Source organism: Somniosus microcephalus, chromosome 7 (assembly GCF_052327205.1).
Source record: "Somniosus microcephalus isolate GS21.2 chromosome 7, FLI_Smic_1.0, whole genome shotgun sequence".
NCBI lineage: Eukaryota > Metazoa > Chordata > Chondrichthyes > Squaliformes > Somniosidae > Somniosus > Somniosus microcephalus.
In genome coordinates, this window is record NC_140993.1 from 178084405 (window position 1) to 178097213 (window position 12809).

At 44.2% G+C, this 12809-nt stretch overlaps 1 protein-coding gene across 7 annotated transcripts in view; it reads left to right on the forward strand.

The window, feature by feature from the left end:
• Positions 1-12809, forward strand: part of mib1 (MIB E3 ubiquitin protein ligase 1) — a 298565-nt gene that overhangs the window by 199312 nt on the left and 86444 nt on the right. For all 7 annotated transcript variants that reach the window (XR_015079035.1, XR_015079034.1, XR_015079036.1 and 4 more), the window contains exon 13: positions 8316-8448. Coding sequence is in view for 4 of the 7 variants with exons in the window: in XM_085993275.1 (XP_085849401.1) it covers positions 8316-8448 (133 nt within the window). In the remaining 3 variants the exon portion in view is untranslated. The remainder of the gene's footprint in view (positions 1-8315; positions 8449-12809) is intronic.

The following is a 12809-nucleotide window of genomic DNA, read 5'->3' on the forward strand; positions in this document are numbered from 1 at the left end:
GTGGACTATTTTGTACAAGCTGCAACTAGAGAGACTGCATCTTTACATATGAATAAGGAGTTACTTGAAAGTGCATGCACTGAATTACTTCAGTTGTTATTTCTGACCTAATTAAAAGGAATAAGGATACAGAGATCTGTTTGTGCTGTGACTAATGTTTGAAATTTTTACTGACCAGCAAAATTGGAGTGCTTACCAGACTGGCGGTCAATGAACTAGACCATTCCCTGGGGACTGTAATACAAATCTATTAATCTCTAGAGCTCTTGACTAGTCCGTACCAGACAAGTTTAATTGGAAAGCAAAATTTTTTTTTTTTTTTTTTTAAGTACAAGTTATAGATTTTTTACTTTTTAAGTCAGAATCTGTTTTTCTTCAACTCGTAGGTCAGGGACTCTTTAAGGAAAACAATTAAGTTTTGTTTTTCTGCTGGTTTCAGAAAGCAGCAGCATTTGGGGAGAGAAAGGTGAAGCCAGGAATAGCATTAGGGTGGGGAGAAAGAGTTGAAACAAGGAGCAACAGTGGAGGGGGGAAGGAAGGAAAGCGAAGAGAAGCGAATTGCAGCACTGGGCGGGGGGAGGGCATTGGAAGTGGAAGAGAAGCTAAGAACAGCAGTCCACTTGGATAATAGGGAGGTGACAGGAGTAGCCAGAGCAGCAGTGTGAAGGGGGTGGGGCAGAGAAGTCAAAAAGCATGTTCCCAACCCTCCTCACTCAGGAAAACAAAATTCAGCCTTCAACATTTGTATCTCTTTCAGGTTTTCATAAACTTGGTTAAACAATATTGGGTATATCCACAGTCTAAATTACATCCTCATGCACACAGCACATTCAATGTTATTACTTGTTTTCACATGTCATAGGCTTTGATTTTTGGGCTGTTCCTGAGCTGTCAGCTTTTTTTGTCTACTTAAGATTATTTTTTTAAAAGCATTGGTCCAGTTTGCTAATTTGTTAGGGTGTTATGGAGGGAGCAATTAGTAATGGTATACCTAATCTGAGAGTGCTTTGTACTGATTTGGGGTGTTAGTGAGCACAATAATCACAGATATATTGTTGATACTTGTGAAGAATACCTATATCAGTTCGAAGTAGTTACAGCAGAATTTTGTGATGCACAGAATGATTACCATCAAAGATTTTTTACATTGCAATGCTGTTCACATCTAAGACAAAAGTGTAGACTTAACCAATAAGTTTGGCAGGGCACTGGGACAGTTTTCGACAGGTGTATAGCAGAGAGAGTTAAAAACTTACTCGCTGCTCCAGAAATGAGGCCCAGGTTATTTTAACTCCCAGGCCTCACTTAAAACTTGCCAGCTGTCTTCCCACCAACAGGCAAGTCGCCGGGAAGCGGCAAAATAAAAACTGCCTGCAGCCCAGTCGACCCTGCAAAGTCCTCCTTACTAACATCTGGGGACTTGTGCCAAAATTGGGAGAGCTGTCCCACAGACTAGTCAAGCACCTAGTTATACTCTCAAAATCCTACCTTTCAGCCAGCATCCCAAACTCCTCCATCACCATCCCTAGGTATGTCCTGTCCCACGGGTTGGACAGACCCACCAGAGGTGGCATTACAGTGGTATACAGTCGGGAGGGAGTGGCCCTGGGAGTTCTCATGGCTTCAGGTCAAGCATGGGCAAGGAAACTTCCTGCTGATTACCACTTACCACCCTCCCTCAGCTGATGAATCAGTGCTCCTCCATGTTGAACACCACTTGGAAGAAGTGCTGAGGGTAGCGAGGGCACAGAATGGACTCTGGGTGGGGGACTTCAATGTCCATCACCAAGAGTGGCTCAGTAGCACCACTACTGACCGAGCTGGCCGAGTCCTGAAGGACATAGCTGGCAGCCTGAGCCTGCGGCAGGTGGTGAGAGATCCAACACGAGGGGAAAAACCGACTTGACCGCGTCCTCACCAATCTACCTGTCGCAAATGCATCTGTCCATGACAGTATTGGTAGGAGTGACCACTGCACAGTCCTTGTAGAGACAAAGTCCCATCTTCAGGCTGAGGGCGCCCTCCATTGTGTTGTGTGGCACTACCACCGTGCTAAATGGGATAGATTCAGAACAGATCCAGCAGCTCAAAACTGGGCATCCATGAGGCGCTGCGGTCCATCAGCAGCAGCAGAATTGTATTCCACCACAATCTGTAACCTCATGGCCTGGCATATCCCTCACTCTACCATTACCATCAAGCCAGGGGACCATCCCTGGTTCAATGAGGCGTGTAGAAGAGCATGCACTAGGTGTACCTAAAAATGAGGTGCCAACCTGGGGAAGATGCAACACAGGACTACATGCATGCTAAACAGCAGAAGCAGCATGCTATAGACAGCTAAGTGATCCCACAACCAACGGATCAGATCCAAGCTCTGCAGTCCTGCACATCCAGTCGTGAATGGTGGTGGACAATTAAACAATTAGCGGGAGGAGGAGGCTCCATGAACATCCCCATCCTCAATGATGGCGGAGCCAGCACGCTAGTGCAAAAGACAAGGCTGAAGCATTTGCAACGATCTTCAGCCAGAAGTGTCGAGTGGATGATCCATGTCTGCCTCCTCCTGAGGTCCCCACCATCACACAAGCCAGTCTTCAGCCAATTCGATTCACTCTACGTGATATCAAGAAATAGCTGAGCGCACTGGATACAGCGAAGGCTATGGGCCCTTACAACATCCTGGCTGTCGTACTGAAAACTTGTGCTCCAGAACTAGCTGCGTCTCTGGCCAAGCTGTTCCAATGTAGCTGCAATGCTGACATCTATCCGATAATGTGGAAAACTGCACAGGTATGCCCTGACCACAAAAAGCAGGACAAATCCAATCCGGCGAATTATTAACCCATCAGTCTACACCACCTTCTCGAGCAATTAGGGATGGGCAATAAATGCTGGCCTTGCCAGCGCCGCCCACATCCCATGAACAAATTTTAAAAAAAGACAGCAGATAAGTGGCCTGGATTGGCTGCCGGAAAAGGGGTGGTGAGTCCTGTTCCTGTGGGCTGCACGAAGTTTTATTTGTAAATTATCTTTTTGGATCTCTTGTGTCCCCAATTCTCTTTCCCCATCTTCACCTGTGTGAAACTCACTGTTTTCCCACTCAGGCAGGCAAGTTAAAATTGCAGTCTTGTCACGATTACATCATTGTGACCTAGGGTTGCCAACTCTGGTTTGAGGCATTCCTGGAGGTTTGATCACGTGACATTCTGATCACGATATCTGACCATGATTCCCGATCACATACCATCTGATCACGTGACTTCTACAAATGTTATTGCATTTACCTTCGAGGTTGGGTCCCCTGTAGTTGAGTATTTTTGCTTGTGGTTTTGTGCTAGCGGCCTTTTTGCGACAAGTTCCATAAACCAGCAGACCACCAGTGAGCAGGCGAGCAGGAGATTGATTCGCAGAGGTGAAGCTAGAGGTGGAAGGAACTTTGATTCCACCATTAACTAATGGCAACTCCCTGAAATTACACTGATAACTACAGTAATAGTAAAGTGGTAATACTCCGATTCCCCTCATAATCAACAGTAATACAATAACTTACTGATAGTCTATATGTAACTGCTAGTAATAGGTGTAATGTCCTGATATCCTACATAACTTGTAGTAAACCTATAACCCGCTGGTGATCACCTTAATTGTAGCCCGAATCGCCCTACATTGGACAAGGTCCGGTCAGGCTTCCCAGTTGATTTCCCTTTTAGCAGACCCAATCTCTTTCCCTGTCTCCTTGGACTCTGGTTCCGTGTGAAGGTGACAACTCTGAACTGGGAACCTCAGTCAGAGCTGATTTGTATTTCGACTTCTCATGTCAAAACCGGGCAGCAGACCGACCTGAACCAAACAGAGATCGCATATAAGGCAGCGTGCTCAGTGTTTGGGATAATTCTCACAGGACACATCACCCTAAACTCAGTTCAGCACCAAACATTTCTAAACCACTCTGAGCTCGGACTTGATGAAGGAAGATTTTCTTATACAGGAAACTTTGGTTTATCTGGAAGTTGTATGTCTGGAATACTCGATCTAACAGCAAAAATCAGGAGCCGTTTTCTATAAGTTTTTTTAGTTCAGTTCTCGTTCTTTTTTTTTTCCCCAGTCAAGCACTGCAAGGTCTGTAGCTATAGCAACAGCTTCAGCTAGAGACGCTTGCAGCTGAAGCCGACTCTTTAGAAGCTGTTGCTAAGCAACAGTGTTTGTTGTCAGATACGGAGATGAAAATCTCTGTATGCTTCAACATTAACTTTGTATGTCCGGCAGTTTTGATACATCGGCAACACGCCGGTCCCGTCGGTGCCGGATAGCACAAAGTTTCCTGTAATTATAGAAATTGCAGCACAGGAGGAAGCCATTTGTCCCTGGTGCTGACATGCTCTCCTGTATCCCCATTCTCCCCCCCCCCCCCCATTAAAGATCTTTTTATAGTCCTCCTTTTCAAATATTTATCCCATTCCCTTTGAAATAGTTTTAATTTGTACCTCAAACGCCACATTCCCCAGCCTCCACCTCTCCCCCATTCCCCAGCCCTCCATCTCCTCCCCATTCACCAGTCTCGAGCCCCTGATTTCAGATCACCCTCAGATTTCAGACCCTGCGATTTCAGAACCCTCACGAGTTCAGAGCCTTCCCGAATGGACATCCACTATTCTGGAGCCTCCCAACTCTCCTGCCGACCATGTGGTCACTGCTCTCTGCGGCAGTGGTTGGGTGACATCACCGAGCCTGAGGCTTTAACAGCAGCCGGTGACCTTGTACAAAGCTGATCTCTCGGGCTGCTGGTGGCGGAACTCGGGAGAGGTGCCCCTGATTTTGGGAAACTCCTGGTCGTTCCGGGAGGGTTGAGATCCCAATCGGGAACTGACATACATGTGTAATAAAGCACCCCACCAGCTTTGGCCAGATGTCCTTGCCGCCTGTTCAGTTGAGCAGGTAAAAATCCGGAACTTTCATCTCCTGGTGTTTTACCAGGGAGGTGAAGTAACCTGGCCAATTTTAACTGCCTGCCCATCAGGTTTTCGCGGGGAAGGTCGGGTTCAAATCACCTGCTAAGCTTTGTTCAATTAATTCTCAATTTACTCGTGGAACTTCCTGTGGAGCAATCATAATTTTATACTCTTTAGGCACATTATTGCCATAATTCTGGCAGGAGCAGAAACAAATGAGAAATACTGAGCATTAGTAACCAACAGGTAACTTAAAATATATTGTATTAACATGAAGTATACGTACATCCCCTATTATATAAGCATTTGAATGTATGTCTAAGGATAAAGGGTAGGCCATTTAGGACAGAAATGAGGAGGAATTTCTTCACCCAGAGTGTGGTGAACCTGTGGAACTCTCTACCACGGAAGGCGGTGGAGGCCAGTTCATTAAATATATTCAAGAAGGAGTTGGATATATTTCTTAAGGCTAAAGGGATCAAGGGTTATGGGGAGAAAGCAGGGACCGGGTACTGAATTTGGATGATCAGCCATGATCGCATTGAATGGCGGAGCAGGCTCGAGGGGCCGAATGGCCTACTCCTGCTCCTATCTTCTGTGTTTCTATGTTATGAGGTAAATAATGGTTTGAACTGTACTTAACTAATAGATGCTGACAGGTCCAGGAAAACAACAATTATCTTAATCAGACAATTTTGCTAATTTTCAGCTGCTGCAGTGCAACGATGAAATGATATTGTAGTAATAGTACCCATTCATAAGTTTTTTTATCACTGTAATAATCCTACTCCTAAAAAACACTAATTGAAAATAGTTTAATTCTGCTTGCCATGCCCTTTTAGTCTGTTCTCACCTTTCCAATTCTCTTTTTTTCAAACTTTGAATTAATTTTTTGTAATCCAGTCTGTATTTCCCATTCCTTAATTCTTTTAGCAAACTTTTAAACGTTCTATTTCCTGACTCTCCATTTTGGAGGTGGGAGCAATTTTTTAAAGCAAGAGCTGAAAGTTGACTTTTTAAGCTAATTGAAATCCAAAAGAATGCAAACTAAGAATCTATGGTCACACTGTAGAAGGAGCTACAGGAAACTTTGGTTTATCCGGAGGTTAACTGTCCGGAATGCTCGAGCCACCGGCAAAAATCAGGAGCCGTTTCGTTAGTTTTTTTTTCTTTTCGTTGCTTTTTTTTTCACCAGTCAGGCTCTGCAAGGTCTCGCTGAAGCTGTTGCTAAGCTACAGAGACGCTTGCAAGGTACGGCCGACTGTTTAGAAGCTGTTGCTAAGCAACAGGGTTTGTTGCCAGACACGGAGCTCAAAATCTCCGTATGTTTCAACATTAGCGCTGGTTTGTCTGGCACTTTTGATGGGACGGCAACAGCTCGGTCCCGTCGGTGCCGGATAGCACAAAGTTTCCCTGTATTGAGGAATGAGTATACTCAAAGCGTAGAGCAAAAGTATACCAGCAGGAATGAACTTGCCTGCAGTGCGCTGTTGATTTTAATTTCAGTTATAATGGATGTGACTGACAGTTTCTAATAATTTTGTGCCAGCAGAGGTGTGTATGATAAAATCCTGAGGAAACAGCAGAGTATATATTAACCGGAATAAATCAAGCTTCATTTCAGATTCATTCATGATTAATGAATTAAACAAAACAATATTGAAAATTGGCTATTGAAGACATTTCAGAAATTCCTTCATACTGAGTTTTAAGTTGGTAATTACAGTTTAGATAGCTGTATTACATACAAGTATTGAATAAAGCAAACAAATATAACTTGAAACTGGCAGATGAGAAGAGAGAGTCAGGTGAAGTATCATTTCTGGAGTCTAAGGCAGTTTTAAAAAATGATACTTATGGCACAGCTGAGTCTTTGTAAAGTTTAATATGATAACCCACAATCTTTTTAAATCAGCTCAGTGTTACCGCCAAAACACTAATCTTATTACGTTTTGATTAAGTTGGTAGTGTAATGTGTGCTGTTTATAGCCCCTCTTCTGTATGTGTATGCTGCAGTGTGGCAAGATGAATAGTGATAGTTCTATGAAAATGATAAATTTAACAAATGATTCAATTAATGTTAGGTACATTTTAGTGGCAGATGGCCTAATCTCCTTTCAAAGTTGGTCAGAAGTTATAGTAGCGTAGATGGGAAGTCATTATTAGAGATTTTGTGATCTTGAGGAAGGGTATGCTTAAGGCTGATAAAATAAGAGATACAAACAAATTAGCCTAGTATATACATTGCTAGATTGTGGCGTGTCTGGAGAGTAAATTTTCTTTGTTTTATTTTTGTCAATTTTTCTCTGCTAACTTCCACTCTTCTGCTGATGGTCTTGATTCTTTGCTGGGGTATGTTCTATGGGTGTTGTCATCCAAGTTACCATTGTTCACATATGAGCTTGGCAAGAGGCTGTTCAACAATAGAGGGGTGTCACAGCCAAGCCCAATCATGTTCTCATCACATTAACACATACAATTCCAGGAAGGTTTATAGAACCATAGAAGTTTACAGCACAAAAGGAGACCTCTTGGCCCATCATGTCTATGTCAGCTCTTTGCTACAGCTATGTATAACTAATCCCACTGGTCTGCTTTCTTCCTGCAGGCCTGTACGTTTGTCTACTTCAAATATCTATCCTTCTGCTAACCTCACTTCTCACTCCCTCAGTGATAATTTTAAAGTGATGCCCCTTCATCACTAACTCTCCAAGCAAAGGAAATAATATTTCCTCATTCACCCAATCAAAATTCTTCATAATTTTTTAATTCTCTATTAAATCACTGGTGTTCTCTGCTCCAGTAGGAATAATCTCAGTATCTCTAAAGTCTGTTTATAACTATAGTTTCTCATCCCTGGCATCATCTTGGTGAATCTACGGCTTTAATGCTCATCATTCTATAATGCAATGCTCAAATTACGCATAGTACTCTTAACTGTTGCCTTACACAAATTCCTCATTACCTCTTTACTCTTGTAGAGTTTCTTGGATAGCAATCAAGAGCAGGAATCTTTTTTATTGTCTTTTAAAGCCCGTGAGTGCTGATGCCGATTGTAGCTCCCTAACTGTTCCACTGGCTAACTCAGTACAGACTAGAAATCATAACCTAGAATTTTCCTGGTCTATATACTGCTAACTGGATAAACTCATTGAACTATCAAGTGAGTATAGAGTGAAATTGAATATCATTCTTCAGTGATATTTTTACCCGGGCTTCCTGAGTTTTACCTTTCTCATGAATTTGAAAACGTTAGACGGTTGAGTGGTTAAAAATGTGTATTGGAAACTGCACTGAAATGGAATGTAAGGGAAAAAAGGACAACTGGAATGAATGCTTAACTTAATTTTTTTTTAACTTTAGTGCCATGCGTGTGTTACTTTCCAAACTCCCACGGCCATGGATTGTAGATGAGAAAAAGGATGATGGGTATACTGCTCTGCATTTAGCAGCACTTAACAATCATGTCGAAGTGGCAGAATTATTGGTGCATCAGGTATGGACTTGCCTTAGAGTTTATGTGGTGAAAATGTTTACATTATGATGGAAAAACCTGCTACAATTTAAAGAGGACAAATTTATTAACTGTAGACTCACTAGTATAGTGATTTGGTACTAAAACTAAAGACAAACTTATAATTGTTTTTAAAATCATGGAAGCGGTAGGTTAGGTAAGAAAACACTTAAAAGCACTATGGGGTCGCCGTAGGGTGAAATGTTAATCTATGAGGGCATTAAACATTATAGTGACTGAACCGTGCAAGATTGTCTGTTCATGGCAGGTGGCGTTTGTGCAAATGGTGGTTAGAGTCTGGGTGGGTGGTAGTGTTGGCGGGGGGGTGGGTGCTGCTTGCAACGTGGAGAGGGAAGATGGGGTAGTGTTGAAGGACTGTTACTGCAGGGGTGATGTGAAGGCATTGGTGTGGATCTTTTGCTGGAAATGCTGGTCTATGAGATAGAAACATAGAAGATAGGAGCAGGAGTAGGCCATTTGGCCCCTCGAGCCTGTTCCGCCATTTAATGAGATCATGGCTGATCATCCAAATTTAGTACCCTGTCCCTGCATTCTCCCCATATCCCTTGATCCCTTTAGCCTTAAGAAATATATCTAAATCCTTCTTGAATATATTTAATAAGTTGGCCTCAGCTGCCTTCTGTGGTAGAGAATTCCACAGTTCACCACTCTCTAGTGAAGAAATTCCTCCTCATCTCAGTCCTAAATGGCTTACTCCTTAGACTGTGACCCCTGGTTCTGGACTCCCCCGCCATCGGGAACATCCTTCCTGCATCTAGTCTGTCTAGTCCTGTTAGAATTTTATAGGTTTCAATGAGATCCCCTCTCATTCTTCTAAACTCTAGCGAATATAAGCCTAATCGACCCAATCTCTCCTCGTACGTCATTCCTGCCATCCCAGGTATCAGTCTGGTGAATCTTGTCTGCACTCCCTCCATGGCAAGAGCATCCTTCCTCAGATAAGGTGACCAAAACTGCACACAATACTCGAGGTGTGGTCTCACCAAGGCCCTGTACAACTGCAGCAAGACATCCTTGCTCCTGTACTCGAATCCTCTCGCTATGAAGGCCAACATACCATTTGTCTTCTTAACCGTCTGCTGCACCTGCATGCTTACCTTCAGTGACTGGTGTACAAGGACACCCAGGTCTCGTTGCACTTCCCCTTCTCCCAATCTATTGCCATTCAGATAATCTATCTTCCTGTTTTTGCCACCAAAGTGGATAACTTTGCATTTATCCACATTATACTGCATCTGCCATTCATCTGCCCAATCACCCAACCTGTCCAAATCATACTGGAGTTTCTCTACATCCTCCTCACAGCACACACGCCCACCCAGCTTTGTGTCATCTGCAAACTTGGAGATATTACATCTAGTTCCCTCGTCTAGATCATTAATATATATTGTGAATAGCTGGGGTCCTAGCACCGATCCCTGCGGTACCCCACTAGTCACTGCCTGCCGCTCAGAAAAAGACCCGTTTATTCCAACTCTTTGCTTCCTGTCTGCCAACCAGTTCTCTATCCAAGTCAGTACCTTACACCCAATTCCATGTGCTTTAACTTTACACGCTAATCTCTTATGCGGGACCTTATCGAAAGCCTTCTGAAAGTCCAAATACACCACATCCACTGGTTCTCCCTTATCTATTCTACCAGTTACGTCCTCAAAAAATTCCAGTAGATTAGTCAAGCATGATTTACCTTTTGTAAATCCATGTTTACTTTGTCCAATCCTGTCACTGTTTTCCAAGTGCTCTGCTATTACATCTTTTATAATGGACTCTAGCATTTTCCCCACTACCGATGTCAGGCTTACTATAATTCCCTGTTTTCTCTCTACCACCTTTTTTAAATAGTGGGGTTACATTAGCTACCCTCCAATCATGGGAACTATTCTAGAGTCTATAGAATTTTGGAAGATGACCAGCAATGCATCTACTAGTTCTAGGGCCACTTCCTTAAGTACCCTAGGATGTAGATTATCAGGCCCTGGGGATTTATCGGCCATCAATGCCGTCAATTTCCCTAACACCATTTCCCTACAAATACTGATTTCATTCAATTCCTCCCTCTCATTAGACCCTATGTTTCCTGACATCTCTGGAAGGTTATTTGTGTCCTCCTTTGTCAAGACAGAACCAAAGTATGTATTTAATTGGGGTGCCATTTCTTTGTTCCTCAATATAAATTTCCCTTATTCTGACTGCAAGGGACCTACGCTTGACTTCACCAATCTTTTTCTCTTCACATATCTATGGAAGCTTTTACAGTCAGTTTTTATGTTCCCTGCAAGCTTACTCTCATATTCTATTTTCCCCCTCTTAATTAATCCCTTTGTCCTCCTTTGTTGAATCCTAAACTGCTCCCAATCCTCAGGTTTGCTGCTTTTTAGGCCAATTTGTGTGTCCTCTACTTGGATCTTATGCTATCCCTAATTTCCCTCGTCAGCCATGGTTGAGTCACCTTTTTTGTTTTATTTTTATGCCAAACAGGGATGAACAAATTCTGTAGTTCATCCATGCGATCTTTAAATGTTTGCCATTGCCTATCCACCGTCAACCCTTTTAAGTAACGTTCCCCAATCCATCCAAGCCAACTCGTGCCTGATACCATCGTAGTTTCCTTTATTTAAATTCAGGACCCTAGTCTCTGAGTCAACTACTTCACTCTCCATCTTAATGAAGAATTCTATCGTATTATGATCGCTCTTCCCCAAGGGGCCTCGCACAACAACATTGCTAATTAATCCTTTCTCATTACATAATACCCAGTCTAAGATGGCCTGATCTCGAGTTGGTTCCTCGACATACTGGTCCAGGAAACCATCCCGTATACACTCTAGGAATTCCTCCTCCACAGTATTGTTACTAATTTGGTTAGCCCAATCTATATGTAGACTAAAGTCACCCATGATGACTGCTGTGCCCTTATTGCACACATCTCTAATTTCCCGTTTAATGCCGTCCCCAACCTCAGCATTACTGTTTGGGGGTCTGTATACAACTCCCACTAACGTTTTCTGCCCCATGGTATTTCTCAGCTCTACCCATACAGATTCCACATCATCAGAGCTCACACCCTTCCTTACTATTGTGTTAATCTCCTCTTTAGCCAGCAATGCTACCCCACCTGCTTTTCCTTTTTGCCTGTCCTTCTTGAATATTGAATACCCCTGGATGTTGAATTCCTAGCCTTGGTCACCCTGGAGCCATGTCTCCGTAGTTCCAATTACATCATATCCGTTTACCTCTATTTGTGCAGCTAATTCATCCACCTTATTACGAATGCGCCTCGCATTAAGACACAAAGGCCTAGAAATTCAGTTGCTTGCGCCAGCCGGTAGCGCCTTAGGAGGAGGAGATGTTGGGCGCTAGGCGGCTAGCGGCCGGGCGCAGCGCGATCTGCGCCTCTCCCCAACTTCACTCACGATTTAGCGGCGGCGCAAAGTCTTTGCGCGCGCTCAGCTGCGCGCGCAGATCCTGACGTCATTTCCTCGTGCAACGCCCTTTGTGCGCCCCAAACCGGAAATTCAGTCGCGACGCCCTATTGTGTGCCTGGCGCCCCTAGCGACTGGTAGAGGGGAATGGTTCTCAGTCGAAGCAGGGCGCGGGGGGTGCAAATTAAAGGGCACACCTCCTGCAGTAGAAAAGGCTGCCATTTGGCAGCACTCCTTTTTGAGAGACGGATCTTTGCAGAGAGACCAAGGTAGAGAGCTTTCTGCTTTGGCTCAACACTTGGACAGGTACTTGTGGCTTCAGGCCACAGCTTTCCACTTGTCTTTGCCTTCAGTGACATAGCATTGTTTGCTAACATATAATGGGGGCTGCAATGGGTGCAAACGCTGGCTTTCTCCATTGCATCCAAAGGGCTCACGGACGCCGTGAGAGAGTGGCAGTCCTGGCTAGACGGAGAGGGGGCAACAGGCGTCGGGAAAGGAGGCCTTACCCACCCAGGGTATACCGCCAGCAGTTCTCCTATCTGAACATGTCTGACGAGCAGTGTGTTCGGAGGCTGCGATTCCGAAGGGAGGTGGTCACTGAGATCTGCCACCTGCTTGGCGGTGATCTGCAGCCACATCTGAGGAGCAGGACGTCTCTGTCGGTGGCAGTGAAGGTGACGGTGGCTCTCAACTTCTATGCCACCGGCTCCTTCCAATCCGCTACTGGGGACATTTCCAACATCTCCCAGTTCGCCGTGCATTGCTGCATCCGCCAGGTGACCAATGCCCTTTTCAAAAGGAGACGTCAGTTCATCTCCTTCTCCATGGCCCTTGTCAAACAGCAACAGCGTGCAATGGGCTTTGCAGCATTCGCGGGCTTCCCCATGGTGCAGGGCG